This window comes from Equus caballus, chromosome 7, assembly GCF_041296265.1.
Source record: "Equus caballus isolate H_3958 breed thoroughbred chromosome 7, TB-T2T, whole genome shotgun sequence".
Taxonomy (NCBI): Eukaryota; Metazoa; Chordata; class Mammalia; order Perissodactyla; family Equidae; genus Equus; species Equus caballus.
The window spans coordinates 32,448,391-32,470,960 of NC_091690.1; the positions used below are offsets into that span (position 1 = coordinate 32,448,391).

Genomic DNA, 22,570 nt, shown 5'->3' on the forward strand with positions numbered 1-22,570 from the left:
GTCATTACCACATTATGAATTCATTGTAATATTTAAACACAGTCAGAAGAGGTTAATGAAAATAAATCTTTCAAAGATTTATAGTTTATTAGTTTCCCAAGCCTGTCATAACAAATACCACAAACTGGATGGCTTTAAACAACCAATTTATTGTCTCAGTTCTCAAAGCTAGAAGTCTGAAATCAAGGTTTCAACAATGTTGATTCCTTCTGAGAGCTTTAAGAAAGCATCTGTTCCATACTTTTTTCCTTGCTTCTGGTGATGGCCAGCAATCCTTGGTGTTCCTTGGCTTGTAGATGCATTATTCTAATCTCTGCCTCTGACTTCACATGGTGTTCTCCCTGTATGTCTCTGTGTCCAAATTTCCCTTTTTATAAGGATACAATCCACATTGGATTAAGACCCACCCTACCCACCTCATCTAAAATTCATTACATTAATGAAGATCTACTCCAAAATAAGATCACATTCGCAGATATTGACAGTGAAGACACATATATTTTTGGGAGGAAGTAGTTTCAGCTTCAACACATAATACAAAACTATTTTCTCCGATTTTATATTCTTCCCATATGGAAAACACATTAGAAAATTTTCTTAGTCTACGTCTTCAAAATTTCCTGAAATTTTGAACTTTTAAATGGTAGAGCATGAAACTCTCTGCAGCTCTAACAATATCAGTCACATCCTCATTTCCAGCCCATAATCTAACAAGAGAAATATTTCACACTTATGTGACAATCTTAAACACTTGGGAACACAATGGAGATAAAGGGAAACTTTGATCATTTTTTTCCGAGTGCAGAGGGTTCCTTTTTCTCCATATCCTTTACAACACTTCTTATTTGTTGTCTTTTTGATAATAACCATTCTAACAATTGTGAAAGGATATCATTGTGATTTCAATTTGCATTCCCTGGTGATTAGTGATGTTGAGCAGATTTTCATGGACTTGTTCGCCATGTATATGTCTCCATTGGAAAATATCTATTCAGATCCATTGCCCATTTTTAAGTAAGACTGATTTTTTGCTATTGAGTTTATATGTTCTTTACATATTTTAGATATTCACCCCTTATCAGATAAATAATTTGCAAATATTTTCTTCCATTGGTAGAGTGCAATTGCCTTTGGTGTCAAATCCAAAAATCATCACCTAGACCACGGTTTAGGAGCTAATACCTATGTTTTTTTCCCAAGAGTTTTATGGTTTCAAGACTTATGTTCAAGTTTTTAATCCACTTTGAGTTAGTTTTTGGGTGTGGTGTAAGATAGTGTTCTTATACGTGTAGTTGTCCAGATTTCCCAATACCATTTGTTGAAGAGGCTTTTTCTCCATTGTATATTTTTGGCTCCTTTTTGTCATAAAGTGATTAACCGTACATGTATGAGTTTATTTCTAGGCTCTCTAATCTGTTCCATTGATTTATGTGTCAGTTTTTATGCCAATACCATACAGTTTTGATCACTATAGCTTTGAAATATAATTTTAAATCAGGGAGTGTGATGCCTCCAGGTTTGTTATTCTTTCTCAAGATTGCTCTGATTATTGGCATCTTTTGTAGTTCCATACAAATTTGAGGATTGTTTCTTCTATTTCTGTGAAAAATGTCATTTCTTCTATTTCTGTGAAAAATGTAATTTTGATAAAGATTGCTTTGAGTGTGTAAATTGCTTTAGCTAGTATTGGTATTTTAACATTGTTAATTCCTCCAAACCATGAACATGGAATATCTTTCAATTTTTTTGTATCTTCTTCAATTCCTTTCATTAATGTTATAATTTTCAATGTACAGTAGTCCACCTTATCTGCAGGAGAAACATATTAAGAACTCCAGTGGATACCTGAAACTCTGGATGGTACCAAACCCTATATACTATGTTTTTTTCTATATACGCATACCTATGATAAAGTTTAATTTATAACTTATGCACAGTAAGAGATTAATAACTTCTCTTAGGCATATCCAATTTGCCAGCATCACTCCTCCTTCACTTTGGGGCCATTATTAAGTAAAATGAGGTGTACTTGAACACAAACCCTGTGATACTATGACAGCCAGTCTGAGAAACAAGATGAATACTAAGTGAGTAATAGTTGGGTAGCGTATTCAGTGTGGATGGAGTGGGAAGGCATGAGAGATTTCATCATGATATTTAGAATGGCATGCAACTTAGAAGATATGAATTGTTTATTTCTGGAATTTTCTATTTAATATTTTTGGACTGCAGTTGACCATGGGTAACTGGAACTGTGGAAAGTAAAATTGTGGATAAGGGGGACTCTTGTACAGACTTTCACCTCCTCATTTAAATTTATTCCAAGGTATTTTGTTTTTGACACCATTGTAAACGGGATTGTCCTCTTAATTTCTGTTTGTGATAGTTTACTATTAGTTTATAGAAGTAGAACAGATTTTTGTATATAGATTTTATAGCCTGTAACTTTAGTGAATTTGTTGATGAGTTCTAACAATTTTCTGGTGGAGGCTTTAGGATTTTCTATATATAATATCATGTCATCTGCAAATAGTGAGTTTTTTATCTTCTTTTCTGGTTTGAATGCCTTTATTTCTTTTTCTTGCTTAGTTGCTCTGGCTAAGACTTCCAGTGCTATGTTGAATAAAAGTGGCAAAAGTGGGCACCCCCATCTTGTTCCAGATCTCAGAGGAAAAGCTTTCAGCGTTTCACCATTGAGTATGATGTTAGCTGTTATATCCTCTTGTTGAACTGACTCCTTTATCATTGTGTAATGACTCTCTGTCTTTTATTCAGTTCTTGTCTTAAAGACTATTTTGTCTGGTATAAGTATAGCTACCCAAGCTTTCCTTTGGTTTCCATTTGTATAGAATATCTTTTTCCATCCCTTTGTTTTCAGCCTGTGTGTGTCCTTACACCTGAAATGAGCCCCTTGCATGCAGCTTATAGATGGGATTGTTTTCTAATCAATCACCATTCAATGTCTTTTGATTGGATAATTTTGTCCATTTACATTTAAAGTAATTATTAATAGATATGTAATTATTGTCATTTAATTAATTGTTTTCTATCTGTTTTGTAGTTTCTTAGTTCTTTTCTTTTTCTCTTGCTCTCTTTCTTTGTAGTGGTATTTTAGATTCATTCTCTTTATCCTTTGAGTACGTACTATAGGTTTTTGCTTCATGGTTAACATGAGGCTTACAAAAAACACCACATACTTACAAGTTTATTGTTAAGTTGATAGCAACTTAAATTTGAACTCACTCTAAAGCTATACATTTTTCCTACCTCCTATTATATGTTTTTCATGTCACCATTTACATCTTTTTATCTTTTGTATAGCTAACAAATTATTGCATTTATATTTATTTTTACCCTTTTTGTCTTTTAAACTTCATACTAACTTTATAAATAATTAACCCACTACCTATTACAACATTAGAACGTTCTGAAATTTACTACAGTAACCCCTCTTTCTCTGTGGAGGATATATTCCAAGACCACCACTGGATTCCTAACCATGGACAGTACCTAATCCTATATATACTGTGATTTCTTTTTATACACACAAAGTTTAATTTATAAATTCGGCACAGTAAGAGATTAACTAATAATAAAATGGAACAATTATAACAATATACTATAATAAAAGGTACTGTAGATTTTAGTTAACTCAGCTTGTGATTTTTTTCTTCACTTATTAAGTTGAGAACTTGCACTTTTTCACTTAAGAGAAGCCCTTTACAGCTTCTCTTGGCATATCCAAATTGCCAGTATCATCACTGTTGTTCATTAGGGCCATTATTAAATAAAATAAGGGTTACTTGATCACAAGTACTGCAATACCATGACAGTCAATCTGATAACCAAGAAGGCTACTAAGTGACTAACAGGCAAACAACATACACAGCATGAATATACAGGACAAAGGGATGACTCATGTTCCAGGGCAAGATGGAGCAGGATAGCATGAGATTTCATCAGGTTACTCAGAACCTCATGCAATTGAAAACTTACGAATTATTTATTTTGGGGACTTTTCATTTAATATTTTCAGACCATAGTTGACCACAGGTGCCTGAAACTGTGGAAAGTGACATCTCTAAATCAAGGACAAACCCTTATAGCACATCAATCAGAATTGCTCATGGGGCTGTGAACGGTGAAGATGTTTGATACTCTGAAGCTGAAGAAACACAAACTAAAAATTTACAGTTGGAGATGCTGATCTGTGATGAAAAACAGCTTCAAAAGTGACTCTCAGACCTGGGGCTGTGTCTGCCCTCTCAGCACTAAAGATAGCAGAATGCTAGGTTCCTGTGACTCCCAACACCAACATTAGTGCCATTGTCATCTGAGTCAAAGAGAACAAGTTGCAAATAAAATTTGGCAATGAAATTTTCAGGAAGAAGAAAGATTGATTGTGCTCATTTCACACCTGTGATTTGAGACTATTAGATCTGGAAGCAATCATGGTGAAAATTCAGGGGTACATTCATTTTTTGAAATTTTCATAAAATATTTTTTATCTTCCTATAGTGTACGAAACACTGTGCTACCTTCTTTGAATACAGAGGAGAATAAGCCTGATATGGTCCATCATCTGGCTTACAATGTAACTCAGTCTGAAAATGTGCTGTTTAGAAATGAGAGTATTCTGAGCATGTAGTTAAAACATCCAATTAGTGACAGAGAATTGGAGAATTTTTCCATGATAATGTCACTTTAAATGAGGTTTGGAAAGAAAAAAAAATTACCAGACAGCAGTGAGACAGGTTGTTGACCACTTCATGGTGAAAAGAAGAACAAATGAAAAGGCAGACACCTGAGAAAACATGACGTATTCTAGGAACTGAATATGTACTGAAGCCAAATGTTCCATAGCAGGGGAGGAAGATTAAAAGAACTAAAGATGGAGAGTGGTGAAAGAGTGTGAATTTTGTACTTATCCTAAAATCAATTCAGGAAATCTTGTCTCCAGTGTCCCTGAACTTGGATTGTCATCTGGTTTATGGTTGTATGTATTTTATGACTAAGAGCAAGTAGCTCATTCCATTTCTAATAATGGAAATGTTAGAATATCTTTCCTTACAGTTATTAAAGGGTATATTCTTAAATCTTTCAAACACCATACAAAAAATAATCTCTCTCTCTTCACTTCCTTTAGGATATATGAAGATGACTGCAAATTATCCCATTACCTTCAAATATTTTTCAAGTCTTTGACAGTTTCTGTACTCCTTCCATCTTTTTAATGTCCCCCCTTCAAAAGGACATCCATAACTAAATATAGAACTCCAGATTTAAGTATAGCACAGCACTTCCTAACCTCGTGACGCACATAGAAAATGGTAAAATCCATGTGGCATAACAGAATAAGTGAATGAGGCAGTTTGTGGCTGATGGTGACTAGTTAAGAGGCCCTGGATATCACAGGCTTATCCCTAATATCCTAAGGTATGAGAACCAATATCTCAGCCCCATTATCATTTCATGACATTTCAATTAAATGGCACATGTTTAGGAAGCTATGTCAACAGATCTTACATGGATTATTGAGCATCATAGTCCGGTATTTTTATTGATAAAAGCAAAATCTCCCATTGCTTTCTTCATCATCCAAGATTATATTGACTTCACTGAGTTAATAAGGAAAATACCTATTTTAGATTTTCAAAGGAATTGCATTCAAACCAGGCATTTTGAATGTGAAAAGTTTTAACTGAGATTAGAAGTTAACTATTTTCTCTGCCAAATTTTCACTTGTTTGTTTAAACTATTTCAGTGTCTATAATCAATTTCTTGATTGTAGTTCTTTTGGGCAGAAGTTATAGCAACATGAGAGTGGGGTAGCTGAGTCATATGGTATTTCTATTTTTAAATTTTTGAGAAATCTCCATACTGTTTTCCACAGTGGTTGTACCAGTTTGCACACCCACAAGCAGTGTATGAGAGTTCTCTTTTCTCCACATCCTTTACAACATTTGTTATTTTTTGTCTTGGTGATTATGGCCATTCTAATGTATGTAAGGTAAAGTCTTTGTGTAGTTTTGATTCGCATTTCCCTCATGATTAGTGATGATGAACATCTTTTCATGTGTCTATTGTCCATCTGTATACCTTCTTTGGAAAAATGTCTGTTCATGTCCTCTGCCCATTTTTTGATCTGGTTGCTTTTTCGTTGTTCAGTTGTGTGAGTTCTTTACATATTTTGGAGATTAACCCCTTGTCAGATATATGATTTGAAGATATTTTCTCCAGTTGATGGTTGTCTTTTTGTTTTGTTCCTGGCTTCCTTTACCTTCTAGAAGCTCTTTAGTCCAATGAAGTCCCACTTGTTTATTTATTTTTTTGTTTCCCTTGCCCCAGTAGACATGGTATTTAAAAAAAACCCTTCTGAGACTGATGTCAAAGAGCACACTGCCTATATTTTCTTCTAGGAGTTTTAGGGTCTCAGGTTTTACTTTCAAGTCATTGATCCCCTTTCAGTTAATTTTTGTGGAATGGCCTACTTTCATTCATTTGCATGTGGCTGTCCAGTTTTAGCAGCCCCATTTATTGAAGAGACTTTCTTTTCTCTATTGTATGTTTTTAGCTGCTTTGTCAAAGATTAGCTGTCTGTAGATGTGTGTGTTTTGTTTTTCTGGGCTTTCAATTCTGTTCCATTGATCTGTGTATCTGTTTTTGTACCAGTACCATGCTGTTTTGTTTATTATAGCTTTGTAGTATATTTTGAAGTCAGGGATTGTGATGCCTCCAGCTTCATTCTTTTTTCTCAGGATTGCTTTAGCTATTCAGGGTCATTTGTTACCACATATGAAATTTTGGATTCTTTGTTCTATTTCAGTTAAGAATGTCATGGGGATTCTGATTGGGATTGTATTGAATCTGCAGATTGCTTTAGGTTATATGGACATTTTAATGATATTTATTTTTCTAATCCAAGTACATGGAGTATCTTTCCATTTCTTTATGTCTTCATTGATTTCTTTCAATAATGTCTTATTGTTTTCATTATAGAGGTCTTTCACCTCCTTTGATAAATATATTCCTAGATATTTTATTCTTTTTGTTGTGATTGTAATTTGGATTGTATTATTGAGTTCTCTTTCTGTTACTTCATTATTAGAGTATAGAAATGCAACTAAGTTTTATAAGTTAATTTTGTACCCTGCAACTTTGCTGTAATTGTTGATTATTTCTAATAGTATTCTGACAGATTCTTTAGGGTTTTCTACATATAAAATCATGTTGTCCAGAAACAGAGAAAGTTTCACTTCTTCCTTGACATTTGGACTTTCTTTTATTTCTTTTTCTTGCCTAATTGCTCTGGCCAAAACCTCCAGTACTATGTTGAGTAAAAGCGGTGAGAGTAGACACTCTTGTCTTGTTCCTGTTCTCAGAAGGATGGCTTTCCATTTTTCCCCGTTGAGTATGATGTTGCCTATTGGTTTGTAGTATATGGCCTTTATTATGTTGAGGTAATTTTTTTCTATACCCCTTTTATTCAGAGTTTTATTAATAAATGGATGTTAGATCTTGTAAATGATTTCTCTGTGTCTATTGAGATAATCAAGTTGTTTTTATTCCTCATTCTATCAGTGTGATGTATCATATTGATTGGTTTGTGGATGTTGAACCATCCTGTGTCCCTGGTATAAATCCCACCTGATTGTAGTGTATGATTTTTTTAATATATTACTGTATTTGGTTTGCCAACATTTTCTTGAGGATTTTGGCATCTATGTTCATCAGCAATGTTGGTCGAATTTTCCTTCTTTGCGCTGTCCTTGTCTGGCTTTGATATCAGGACAATGTTGGCCTCACAGAATGTGTTAGGGAGTGTTCCATATTCCTCAATTTTTTATAGTAGTTTGAGAAGGATAGATATTAAATATCCTTTGAATGTTTGGTAGAATTCACCAGAGAAGCCATCTTGTCCCAGAATTTTAATTTTTGGGAAATTTTTGGTTACTGTTTCAATCTCTTTATTTGTGATTGATCTATTCAGATTCTCTATTTCTTCTTGGTTCAGTTTTTGGAGATTATATGAGTCTAAGAATTTATCCACGTCTTCTAGATTCTCCAATTCATTGGCATATAGCTTTTCATAGTATTCTCTTATAATCCTTTGTATTTCTGTGGTATCTGTTGTAATTTCTCCTCTTTCACCTCTAATTTTATTGATTTGAGCCTTCTCTCCTTTTTTGTTAGTGAGTCTGGCTAATGATTTGTCAACTTTGTTTATCTTCCCAAGGAACCAGCTCTTTGCATCATTGATCCTTTCTACTGTTTTTTTTTTGTTTGTTTCAGTTTCATTTATTTCTGCTCTAATTTTTTATTATTTCCCTCCTTCTGCCGACTGTGGGCTTTTTTGGTTCTTCTCTTTCTAATTATGTTAGGTGTAGTTTATGATTGCTTATTTGAGGTTTTTCTTGTTTGTTGAGATGGGCCTGTATTTCTATAAATTTCCCTTTTAGAATTACATTTGCTGCATCCAATATGAGTTATTATGGTGTGTTTTCATTCTTATTTATCTCTCTCTATTTTTTGATTTCTCATTTAATTTCTTTAATTATCCATTGGTTGTTTAATAGCATGTTGCTTAACCTCCACATATTTGTCACGTTCCCAGCTTTTTTCTTGTAGTTGATTTCTAGTTTCATAGCATTAAGGTCAGAGAAGATACTTGACATGATTTCAATCTTCTTAAATTTGTTGAAGCTTGCCTTGTTTCTCAACATACGGTCCATGCTTGAGAATGTTCCATATGCACTTGAGAAGAATGTATCCTCTGTGTACTCTGCTGTTTTTAGATGGAGTGTTCTATATATATATATATATATATATATATCTATTAAGTCCATATGGTCTAGTTTTTCATTTAAATCCACTATTTACTTGTTGACTTTCTGTCTGAATGATCTATCCATTGATGTAAGTGGAGCCTTAAGGTCCCCTACCCTTATTGTGTTGTTTTTAATATCTCCTTTTAGGTTTGTTAATAGTTGCTTTACGTACTTTGGTACTCCTGTTTGGGGTACATAGATATATATGTGTTATGGCTTTTTGGCGGAGTGTCCCTTTTTTCATCACATACTGATCCCTTTGTCTCTCATTAACTGTTTTGTCATGAAGTCTACTTTGTCTGATATAGGTATGGCAACACCTGCTCTTTTTTTGTTTGGCATTAGTTTGGAGTACCCTCTTCCATCCCTTCACTCTGAGCCTGTGTTTGTCTTTGGAGCTCAGATGTCTTTCTAGGAGGAAGCATATTATTTTTTAATCCATCTCACCAGTCTTAATGATGCTGTTTTGTCGTTCCTTTCCTGGTTCTTCTGCCTGAGCTGAGTCATGCATTCAGATATGACATTAATTCATGTCATTGAGAAGTTCAACAATCTGCTATCTGCAAGTGGAGACCCAGAAAAGGCAGAAGTATAGCTCCAGTTAAGCCTGAAGGTCTGAAATCCAGTGGGACTGAAAGCCCTACATCTAACAGCAATTTAAACAATTTTAAAGTAAATTCAGTTGAAGAAATTTATGGCAATAACTGTCTCAAAATGACATAGCATTTAAAATTTTGATTAAAAACTTAAATAAATTTTGATTTCCGAAAGAAGTAATCATTACATAAAACTAAAATATTATTTGTAACATATATATTTCCACCATTCCTCAATATCCCTTTTATATAAAAAAGGAAAAAATAATATAACTTCTTGTTAGGCTTTGTATTTATTTAGAATCTTTTCTCTCAGGCCTCAGTTATGAGATAAGCTAGTAGGCTTCCAGCACAGAAATACTAGATACCTCAGCATGTTGCCTCTTACAGAGCCCTAGGGATGGTAGTGGGTTAAAAACTCTTTCTTGGTGAGTTAGAGTCCCATAGGACCTGCAAGGATAAACCGGATGTTCACCAAAGCAGGGACATCTCTGTGTCCCTTGGGTAACAGCTGCAAAAATTAGGGCACCAGATGAGGTACAAGCTCCTTTCAGGGAGTTACGGGCATGCTGGAGAGAGGCAGAAGGAGAGAGCAAAGATGGTGCCCACTGGCCACAGTCCCCACAGGGTATTTCAATAGACCCCTGAGGTGTGTTGAATTAGATGCCTGTCTCTCAATCCAATGCTTTAAGATAAGTAAATAAGCCTCTTTCACAGAAAGTCTGGGTCTTTTTAATTGATTATCTCTGCACTAGCCCTGGGGTGGATGAGTGTGTGAGTACAAGCCCTTTAAGAGCTCTTTCTCAGTTCCCCACAACCTTGTGAGTCTTGTGGATGCAGTTTTGACTTTTAAAGCTAGGTATTTTGGGGCTTATCTCTCAGGTGCAGATCTTAAAAGTTGGGGTGCCAGATGCGGACTTCAGACCCTTTGCTTCTCAAGGAGAAACTTAGGGCTTTGAGTTTCCTACCAATTGTGAGTTGCCATGCTGGGGTTAAGGTTTATGGCAAAGTTATGTCCCAGCTTCTCCTACCAACTTTGATGTGTGTTTTTTCTCATTTACTCAATGTCTAGGAGTCACTCAGCTAGTTTTTTTTTCTTTTTTTTTTTTCAGGAAGAAGTTGTTTCATACCTGTCTGTAGATTCTGTGTGTAAATGAAAGGAAGTGAGTTCTGAATCTATCTATATCGCTCTCTTGACCTGGAACTCCTAGTATAATTTATATTTTACTACTCTAAGCATTAAATATACAATCTAGTGAATTTTTACATTGATACGTGAGAGCAATATATGGTTAGGAAAATTTTTGTGTTTCTAAGCACTTATTTTTGTGTTAAAACTGTAAAAAAGTGTTGCAAAAGATAAAAAATATTTGAACTGTCGCTAGTGAATCTGAGAACTGGTGGGAGACATGCTATTAAAATATTAGAATGGATATCAGATAGACTGCAATGTAGAGATGGAACTCTACCACAGTAAAGGGAGACAAAAGACCTTAAGGAAGGAGACCTAAAACAAATGAGGAAAAAAAATAATACATACGTTAATATTTATTAAGTACCATTACAGAAGGATACGTGAACGAAACTGGGACCCTTCTCCCTGGTCTAACAGGTGAATCTAGCAAGCAAGCTGTAGAGGCTTAAAGTCAGTACGATAAAGTCCATGCTGTGCTTGAAGCAGCCATGAAGGCCTCGTAAGTCTGTGTCTAAATGGCCTTGCAACGTTTTCTCTCACGACTGAAAACACTAGCCGGATAAATCAGTAACAGGAAGAGATAATAGTTAACTCACTCTCATATTTCCCAACTATATTTCTGAAAAATTTAAGGAAAAAGTGATGACCCATGGTCCTTGCCTCCCTCCACACATAGATAGCACCAACACACACCTTGTGTGACATATAACCAAGAGTTCTTGTTATCCTTGAAGTGGATGAATATTCGATGTGTAAGTCCTTTCCTGCATGGACACTGCTTTATGAAAGGGTACATAAACTGCATCAGATCTGTAGACCCTGGAGCAGTCCTCAGAATACTCCATTGGACTGTTTGCCAGAACTCGAATTCCTCACCTTCATTATCAAACAAACTCCTTCATTTAATCTTTACCTAGATTCTTTATTTCGTTGACAGATATATGTCATCAAATGTTTAAATTATTGAAAAGAGCATGATAGGGTAAATGTATTACAACTCTAGGCACTATGATCAGCTTGGATAACGTTCATTAACTTTGATACAAGCATATATTAATTTCTAAAAGAAAACAGTTCCTCTCATATAGTTAGCATTTTCAAGGAACATTAATATGCCACAAGAATGAACTTTAGACAGAATCATTTTCTAACTTCTACTTTAGTTACAATTAGCTTTGCTCTATGTCACATATACACATGCACCATGGTGCCTTAAACTAGATGACTCAGGGTTGGTACAGTAGCTCATCAGATGCATAAGCTTCTTTTAAATTATTGCTTTGTGACTACAACACATAACTTCCAATTTTTGGTTTCAGACAATGATTCCATTCCATTCTTCATCTCCATCACCCACCCATCAGAAAGAAAAATGGAGAAGGAGAGAGGAATGTCTCCAACCTTGAAGAACACTGCCTGAAAGTCACAGATCTCACCTACACCTGTTTCTCATTGATAAGGACTTAGTCATATGGCCAAACCTAGCTTTAAGAGGGGCTAAGAAATATAATGGTTATCTCTATAGCTATGTGCCAGGCTAAGATTCAAGGAATTTACTATTATGGAAGAAAGGGAGGATAAAAATTAGAAATTAGTTGCAGTTTATTTAATTCTTTCAAATATTTGTATTTAGCCATAGACAACTCTATGTTCTCTCTGGAGTTTAACAGTTGAATTTAGCATTGTATCTAAGAAGAATAATAAGATGAAATGTAATTAAAGTGAAACATATAATGCATAAATAGAATATATTAATATTTCATGACTTTTGATATTTCCTCTAAAGCTCTATGTCACACTGGGTTGAATAGTTCCTATAATATCCCAACAATGCTGGGTTCCTTCCTATGGCCTTCTCTTCCTTCATGCTGCTTTCCCATTCTGAAAAGGCTCCTTAACGCCATTCTACCTTCCCAATTTTGCACAATTTTCAATTTCACACACTTATAAATGCAAGGGTTTAATTCTCCATGCATTTCTGACCTCTCCAGGCTATTATCAGACACACTTCTGATTCATCATACATGCGATAATAATGATGTTTTGTCTCGTATAGTTTACTATTAATTCATGCTTGTGGATATTACCTCTATCAAAATTGTCAAATTCTTGAGAACAACTATTGTGTCTTACATCATACCATATTTCTTGTACTAAGGTTTGATAATTATTGATGAGAAACATTTTCTATAGGGTTTAAAGATTATTCTGTTGCAAGTTTTGACCCTTTTCACAGTACTTTTCAAAAATAACTTAAAAAAACAGATTAAAGTTTCACATCTAATAATAACTTAAAGCATTAAAAATTAAATTCGATTAGCCAAGAAATGGAAACAATCTAAGTAATTTGGTATAAACCAAATGTACAATATATATGTATATATAATATATGATATACAAATGTATATATAGTATACAATATGCAAACATATATACATACACAATGGAATATTGCTCACTCATGAGAAAGAAGGAAATCCTGCAATTTGCAATGTCATGGTTGGACTTTGAGTGCATTACACTAAGTGAAATGTCAGACAGAAAAAGATAAATACTGTATAATCTCATTTATGTGTGAACTCTAAAAAAGCCGAACTCATAGAAACAGAGAGTAGAATGGTGGTTAACAGACCATCACTGGGGAAATAGGGGGATGTTGGTTAAAGGGTACAAACTTCAGTTTTAAAATGAATACGTTCTGGGGAGCTAATGTACAGCATGGTGATTAGAGTTAATAATATCCTATTATATACTAAAAGTTTCTAAGAGAGTAAATCTTAAATATTCTCATGGCAAAAAGGAAATGGTTCTTATGTGACTTGATAGCAATGTTGGCTAATGCTATGGTGGTAAACACTTCGCAATATGTAAGTTTATCAAATCAATATGTTGTACACTTTAAATCACACAATTTTATATGTCAATTATATCTCAAAGCTGGAAAAAAAGTTAGTTGGTTAACCAAATTTGTTGTAGTTATTGTCCAAAATGATGTAACATTCAGTGAATACTTAGAATAAAAACATTAAATACAATTTTATTTTAAAAAAATAATTTACTACTTATATAGGACTAAAATAATCTCTATAACACATAAATCTTTATATTGTTACTCAACATGTCTGTTTTAATTTTAGAGGAAAACAAACATCAACTTCCTTGTTAGGCTTCTTAAGAATTTCTCATGGGGTTATGGCAATATCCACTTGATTGTTTCACTCAGCCCCCATGTTAAAATATTCCAATTATTACTGTTTTATAAGTATATCATGATATCTAAGTGTAGTTAGTAGAGGTCAATGTAAATAAAAATTATTCAAATCATACACACAAAGGTTATTTTCCCTGATTTTCTATTTACTCTTTGTGGGAAATCACTTTTAAAAATTCCTTTAGCGTATGTCTTAAAAATTTCCTGAAAATTTGGACTTTCAAATAGTTTGGCATGAAATTCAATGCAGATCTAACAAAACCTATTACATCATTTTTTTCATTTTATAATCTAACAAGACAATGAATCGCACCTATGTGACACTATTAAATACTTAAGAGCTTAAGGGGATAAAGGAAAATTCTAATTGTTTCTTTTCCCAAGAGGTGATACTTGTGGTATAAGATCCTAGGGGGAGGCCATTATCATGATTTTTTTCTATCAGACTCTTAGCCTCAGCAGCCAGAGTATAAAATCATCATATATCAAGCAGCCTTTTCAGAGAGCCATCAGCTTCATCAGATATCAGGATCAGTGACTCAAAATTATTGCCACAGAAACTTTTAGGCTATGACCTACTCCACATCCAGAGGTCCTGCAAGGTTAGTACTCAGAACCAGCCTCATCAGAATCATTTTTCCCTTCAGAGAAATGGAGGAGGAAAATACATATCTCTGAATTTTTGGGGAGCAAGAAGACTATCTCTGAATCCCAGTTCTTGACTTTAAAATTTTAGAGTTCTCTCTACTAGCTCCCTTCCAGTGCACTTAGAGATGCACATAGTTATCTATCGCTACCTTTTCTAACTCTAATACTTGGACTTCCTGATGAGCAAAAGTTCTCTTATCAACTCCCTGTTCTCTGTTGCATAAAATTATGACATATGCTTCTTTGTTCGCTCTCTTCAATTTAAGCAGTGTGAGGTACTTTTTCACTTATATTGAGTCTATGTTAACATATCTCTAACTTTCTTTCAATAATTTAATTAAAATCACATATTTATTGAGACTTCTTGTATGAAAGGCACTTTGTCTAGTACTGTATTGAGTTTTCAGCCTATACAGAAGAAAAACCCATAAATAACTCATAATAATTAATAAGGAATTAAGTATGGCTAAACATAAACATAAGAAACATATTCATGAGCATGTAAAGAATGGTTTTATTAATTGGGGCTTTCATTATTAAAGCCCTTAACTAAAGGGCCCTAACTATTAAATTGATTCCGTAGGATAGAGGGGATAAGATAAGAGAAAAGCTAATGAAATATGATGAGTCAAAAATGAAAGTCTAACAAATGCCCTTTTGTGAAGTAACTAAATCGTGTGATACTTGGGAGATAAAATATATATATATGTAATCTTTTTTTGTTGCCAGATGATATAAATATTTGAATGACACAGAATTTGGCTTGGAATTTATTTAGAGACCATGGAAAATGTCGATAATTTTAGGAGGTTAATATTCAGTAAAATATTCCAAATCTCTGTATTATTGTAATACTCATGTAGAAAGGAATAAGAAGATATGGTAAACAAAAAAGTTAAAAACTCTGGTCATTCATTACAGGAATGAAAATGTTGGTTAAATAAAAGATATATTAAAGAGAAACTCAGATTAACATTAAAACAACACTGGCATTTTATCATTTTTTACCAATAGCGAGGAATTGTGCTAAGCATCTTGTAAACATTGTTTAGCTTAATTGTAACATGAGACAGATGTTAGTGTTTTTGTTTTTCAGAGGGTTGAAGAGTGAACGTAATTATTGTCAGGTCACCAACAAGTATAGAGTTTAGTTCAGGTTTGAATGCACATCTGTCTAACATAATATCAAGACCTATTAGAATGATAAAATCATGAAATATTGAAACCAGAGGAGATGTTTAAGATAATTTAATTCAACAACTCATCAGTTGCTTGCGTGCTTAAACAACATCTGCTAATAAGTAATTATTCAGGCTGTACTCAAACATTTCTGACTGAAAGTTCAAGGTATGTCTGACCATTGAATGTTCATCTTTGTTGTGAAAACGAATACTTCTCTCCATGGTTTCAAGCAGTTAGTTTTACTTCCCTCTCTTGGAGACATACACAATGAGACCAATACAGCTTAAATAAAACAATATGTTAAACACAGAGATAACTATCATGTGCCACATGAATTTTTGCTTTGTTAGTGAAATATCCTGTTGTTTTAGCCATTCTTAAAATGACAGCTTTCTAGATCATTTTCCTGAAGTTGTCCAGTTTTTATATATCACACAAAATATCATTTCCCAAACTGAAAATACTAATCCAACTACTATTTGTAAGTAAGAATATGAATTTCCATTTTCTAGAATCTACTCATTTTCTTTGCAAATATAAACTGAAGATAAATTGGTCTTTAAAAAATGCAGCATACTGGTAACTAGTATAAATTAAATTAAAATTTGTAATTGTATTTTGCATGTGCTCTACTAATCTACGTCACCATCTTCAAATTCTATAGAGACCACATGCAAAATACACGTTTATAAGAAAAGACCAGCATAAATGATACCTAGTGTCTGTCGGCACAAACTTTTCTCATATTTTGGGAATATGAATAGTTTTCTAACCTTCACCACTTCAAACATGAAGTCCAAATTGCATAGATCAATCATAGTCCACTGCTCCCCTGGTCACAGTGGTAGAAAAAATGAACTAAATATAGGCCATTATATTATAGCCTCTGAGATTATCCAAATTAGAATGTGGGAGGATGGGTCCTTGGTATTGGAAAAGCTGCTGAGTTATATGCATGATGTCTGCCAGCAGTTATGGTCCTGCTTTCCAGGGTAGTAGGCCTGGGTCAAAGGAGCTGGGACAAGCAGAGCAGCCAAATCTCAGGTGGAAAAATACGTCAGTTGCTCAGTCCTGATATTTTGAGTTGGGATGCTAATGAGGAAAATAGCTCAGACCAATATAACTACTCTTCACAGACTTATGAATCCTACATTTATTAATTATAGAAAGCAGACATTACTATTGTCTATTCAGAGCAAGATGAAAATATTATGCTACTTTACGTGCATGACATTAATATATACATATAGAATATTGGAGAAAAGAGAAAAGTCTTCAGAAATAACGGTAGTAATGTTGCCTCTGACTGACTTAAAAAATGAAAAATTCATGTTTTATCTTAAAAAATTATGAAATATCTGAATTTTAAGTTTCTTGAAGTCTCTAAGCCCTTCTCTGGTCATTGGTTGTTCCAGAGCAGCAGGAGAAAAACAAGAGATCCCTGCGTTATGAATCTCCCCTGTTGAGTGTTAAAATAATGATCTCTACAGAATTATTTTCCCCCTCACACACACATACACATGTGCATACATTCAAATACATACACCCACACACACAAAAGTACACTAATTTACTTTTTTTAAAACTTAGAACTTGCTAAGAGGATAATGGTCCCTGGAAATCATTCCATAGTGGCAGAGTTCATCCTCGCTGGGCTAACGGAACATGCTGACCTCCAACTACCACTATGTGGTCACAGCACTGGGGAACCTGGGCATGATCATACTGACAGGACTCAGTTCTCACCTGCACATCCCCATGCACTATTTCCTCAGTAGCTTGTCCTTCATTGATCTCTGCCATTCCACTGTCATTACTCCCAAAATGCTAGTGAACTTTGTGACAGAGAAGAACATCATTTCCTACCCTCAATGCATGACTCAGCTTTATTTCTTCCTCATTTTTGCTATTGCAGAGTGTCACATGTTGGCTGTAATGGCATATGACCGCTACGTTGCCATCTGTAGCCCCTTGCTTTACAACAACATCATGTCTTATCACATCTGCTTCTGGCTCACAATGGGAGTTTATGTTTTGGGAATTATTGGATCTACAATCCACACAGTTTTTATGTTGAGACTCTTTTTCTACAAGACAAATGTGGTTAACCATTATTTCTGTGATCTCTTTCCACTTTTGGAGCTGTCTTGTTCCAGCATCTATGTCAATGAATTATTGGTTCTAGTCTTGAGTGCATTTAACATTCTGACTCCTGCCTTAACTATCCTTGCCTCCCATATCTTCATCCTCTCTAGTATCCTCCACATTCGCTCCACTGAGGGCAGATCCAAAGACTTTAGCACATGCAGTTCGCACATCTCAGCTGTTGCTCTTTTCTTTGGATCTGCAGCCTTCAGGTACCTTCAGCCATCATTTGTAAGCTCCATGGACCAAGGAAAAGTGTCCTCTGTGTTTTATTCAATCATTGTACCCATGCTGAACCCCATGATCTACAGTCTGCGGAATAAGGATGTCAAATTTGCCCTGAAGAAAATTCTACACAGTAGAAAAAGTTCATGAATAGGTTCAATATCATGGTGTCATATTAGAATCAGGCCAGAATGAAACTGGACCACTATCTTACACCATACACAAAAGTTAATTCAAAATGAATTAAGACTTAAATGTAAGACCTGAAATGATAAAACTCCTAGAAGAAAACACGGTTGATAAGGTTCTTGAAATAGGTCTTGGAGATGATTCTTTTTGAATCTGACAACAAAATTAAAAGCAACAAAAGCAAAATAAAAAAGTGGGGGAGTACGTCAAACTAAAGCGCTTGCGCACAGCAAAGGAAATCATCATCAAAATGAGAAGACAATCTACTAAATGGAGAAAATATTTGCAAATCATATATTTGATAAGTGATTAATATTCAAAATATATAAAGAATTCATGCAAATCAACCACACAAAAACAAACAATGCAATTTAAAAAAATGGGCCCAAGATCTGAGCATTTTTCCAAAGAAGACGTACATACAGCCAACAAGCACATGAAAAGATAATTAACTAACCATCAGACAAATGCAAATCAAAACCACAATGATACGTCAACTCACACTTGTTAGAATGACAGTCATCAAAAAGACAAGAAATAACAAGTGTTGGCGAGGATGTGGAGAAAAAGGAACACTTGAACACTGTTGGTGGGAAGGTAAATTGTTGCAGCCACTATGGAAAACAGTATGAAGTCTTCTTATAAAATTAAAAATCTAACTACCATATGATCCAGTAATTGCACTTCTGAGTATTTATCCAAAGAAAACGAAAGCACTAACTCAAAAAGATATATGCACCCCCATGTTCATTGCAGCATTTTTATAATAGCCAAGATATGGAAGCAACCTAAGTGCCCATTGACCAATGAATGTATGAAAAATTTGTAGTATATATATACAATGAAGAATTATTCAGCAATAAAAAGAATGAAATCTTGACATTTGCAACAACATGAGTAGAACTTGATGGCATTATGCTAAGTGAAACAAGTCAGACAGAGAAAGACAAACATGTATGACCTCTATTATATGTGAAATCTAAAAAGTAAAAACAAAAACCAAGCTCACAGATACAGAAAACAGATTGGTGAATGCCAGAGACGGGGAATGAGGGGTAGGAGAAATGGGTGAACTGAGTTTCTTTTTAGTTAAACAAATAAAAACATATATCTATCATCTATCTCTCTATCTATACATATGTATCTATTTTGTAAACAAAAACAATATCTAGCTCTACTAACAGTGAGATAACTTGTCAAGATGCGCCCTGGTCCTCTAAAACTTGCAATTCACACTGTGAATCATAAACTAATAGCTCTGGGTAGGAGACTGTAAGAAATTTAGAATCGCAAAACCCACTCAGACGTACTGAATCAGAATTTACATTTTAAAAAAATCCTCAAGTGATCTTGTAAACAAATCTTTATCATTAATTGAGAAGTTCAGGATTGGCAAAGAATCCCTATTGAAGAAAAAAGTTAGACAACTGGGAAATAACCGTTATTTCTTCTTTTCCCAAGAGCTTGTTTCCTGAGAAATGGAAATCCTTGGAGAGTTTTGTCTCCATGTTCTTGGGTGCCTGGCATATTTAAGGCAAGGACAAACCTTTACAGCACAGCAATCAGAACTGCTCAGTGGACTATGAAAGGTGATGATGTACATTGAAGCTGGAGAAACACAAATTGAAGTTGAACACAACAATTGAAGAAGTTGACCTGTGATGGAGACCAGCTTCAAAAGTGGCTCAGAGACCTAGGGCTGTGCCTGCCCTCTCAACACTAAAGGTAGCAGAATGTTGGGTACCTAGGACTCCCAACACCAACATTAGTCCTATTGTCCTCTGTGTCAAAGAAAGCAAGTTGCAAATAAAATTTGGCATTGAGGTTTCCAGGAAGAAGAAAGGTGAGTGTGCTCATTTCACACTTGTGATTTGAGAATATTAAGTCTGGAAGTACTCACCTTGGCAATTTAAGCAAATATTCCTTGATACTTTCATTCATTCCTTCAAATATTAATTTATTCATAAATAAGTCTTTAACTTCCTATAATGTGCCAGATGTGTACCATTTACTTGGAATATAGAGAAGAATAAGTCTTATATAGTCTATTATCTGGCTTATAGTGTATCTTAAGTCTGAAAAAGTGCTGCTTAGAATGGTAGTTTTCTGAACATGTACTAATAAAGTCCAATCAATGACAAGAAATTGGAGAATGTTTGAATGTTTCCATGATGACATCAATTTTAAATGAGATTTGAAATGAAAAAAAAAAATATTTATCAGCTAACAGAGGTAAATGGAATTGGTAAGACTTTTTTTATGTGAAAAAGATGAACAAATAAAATTGCAAATAGCTGATAGAATGTGACATATTCTAGAAACTGAAAAGTATCTGAGTTTGAAAGATAAGTTTCTGAAACTGAAAAGAACCAAACGTGGACTAAACCTGGAGAGTGGTGAGAGGTAATAAGAAAATCCTTTCTCCTTGTTCCTGAAAGTGCATCTTCACCTGATTTATGGTTGAGTGCATTCAATGATTAGAAATAAGCAGATCAGTCTATTTCTAAGTACTCAACCATTGTTAGATTATTTTCCTTATCTCTACTAAAGGGTATATTCTAAGATCTTTCAAACACCATACATAAAATAAGTCTGTTTCCCTTTAGATTCCTTTCAGATGTATGATAATATCTGCTAACTATCCCATTGCGTTCAAACATTTTCCAACTTCTCCATAGTTTTTATTTGTCCTCCTTCTTGCCAATGTCTCTTCTTAAAATGACTATCCGTAACTAAACACAAAACTACAAGTGTAATTTAAGTGTACCACACAGAGCTTCCTAACTTCACACAGAAAATGGTATTATTTGTGTGATGTAACAGGGATAATGGATCAGGCTGCATGTGGCCAGTGGTGATCAGCTAGGAGCTATGGATGCCACGGGCTCAACCCCTCTCCATCAAGAGCTAAGAAGACCAAGACCTCAGCACTGTTATGATCCATTCACCATATGACAGTTTTATGGAACTCTAGTTGGGAAGCTATGTTATCAATCTTAACCAACCATACTCTAGATACTGTATTGCTATAAATGCAATCTGAAACTAACTGCTTTATTAACCAGCCACTTACTTTATGGGTTTTACTGAATTAATAAAGAATTGAGTCCTCAGGGCCAGCCCCAATTGCCTAGTGGTTAAGTTCTGCGTGCTTCACTTTGGTGGTCCAGGATCGGTTTCTAAGCGTGGACCTACACCACTCATGTGTCAGTGGTCATGCTGTGGCAGGGGCTCACATACAAAAAGAGGAAGATTGGCAACAGATATTAGCTCATGGTGAATCTTCCTCAGCAAAGAAAAAAGAGTATTTATATTTTTTACATGAATTACACCCAAAAGCTATATCCAGTATGCAAAGAATTGACCTTTTAAAACAAAATTAAAAACATATAATATTTGCCCTGCTAGATTTCAGTTTGTTTGCTTTAACCATTTTCAGTGACCATATTCATTTGTCCAGTTGTTGTCATCCCTTGTGGTATAGGTTATGGTAACTTGAGAGATTATGTTTCAAACAGAGTGTGCAGTATACCATGGGGGATTGGCATCTCAAAGTCCAAGCTTAACTGAGAAAAGGAAAATTTCACAGAAACAGTTTGAGTCCAAACTGATATTTTCCTATTATACTCCCTCCCATCCCCTTTACAATTCAAATAAAGTCTTTACCTTTTGGTAAAGACCAGAAGAAAATGTCTTTGATGTTCGATGTTCAGTGATTTCATTTCATATTCTGATGAAAGGATTTACAGCCCCACTTCAGTGGCTATGTTTACTTAATTGCTGTTGCTATATACACTCAATTATTAATTATCTAGATAATATATGTAATAATAAGAAAACCTTTATCTTTAATTGATCTTTATGTAAATAGGGGATATTAAGTTGTTTCATAAGCAAATATATTATTCAGAACCTCATAGGTGGATCCTATGGAGATTAGTTAGAACAAACAAATAAGATATTTTGAGATAAATACAAACTTTTTTGAGACAAATACAAATTTATGAGAAAACATTTTGAAATAAATGCAAATTTCAAGACATTCAGTTTCCTAGCTCTGATTCCAATAGGGAATGTATTCATTTTTTATGCCTCTCTGACTTCACTTCAACTTTACTTTCATGTTAACTTCACTATGGTGAATATTAGCTCTCTTTGATATTAAGTCTTGAATTTCATGAGGACAGTAACTATGTTTTTGTGATTTTTATATTCTAGCCCAAAGGTCATTGTTTGGTATGTTACTGTCTCATTAAGTTTTGATAAATAATAGAGGATTGAGAGAAAGAAGGAAGGAGCTAGGAGAAGAAAAATGGAAAAGAGGTAAGGTAAGAAAGGAAGAAAAGAAATG

General features: G+C 34.4%; 1 protein-coding gene across 1 annotated transcript; it reads left to right on the plus strand.

Moving 5' to 3' along the window:
• The first annotated feature begins 17,267 nt into the window (after positions 1–17,267).
• LOC100071993 (putative olfactory receptor 8G3) lies at positions 17,268–18,180 on the plus strand. The gene is given in 2 exon segments (XM_067053904.1): positions 17,268–17,344; positions 17,346–18,180. Coding segments are annotated over 2 exon segments (912 nt in total).
• The last annotated feature ends 4,390 nt before the right edge of the window (positions 18,181–22,570 follow it).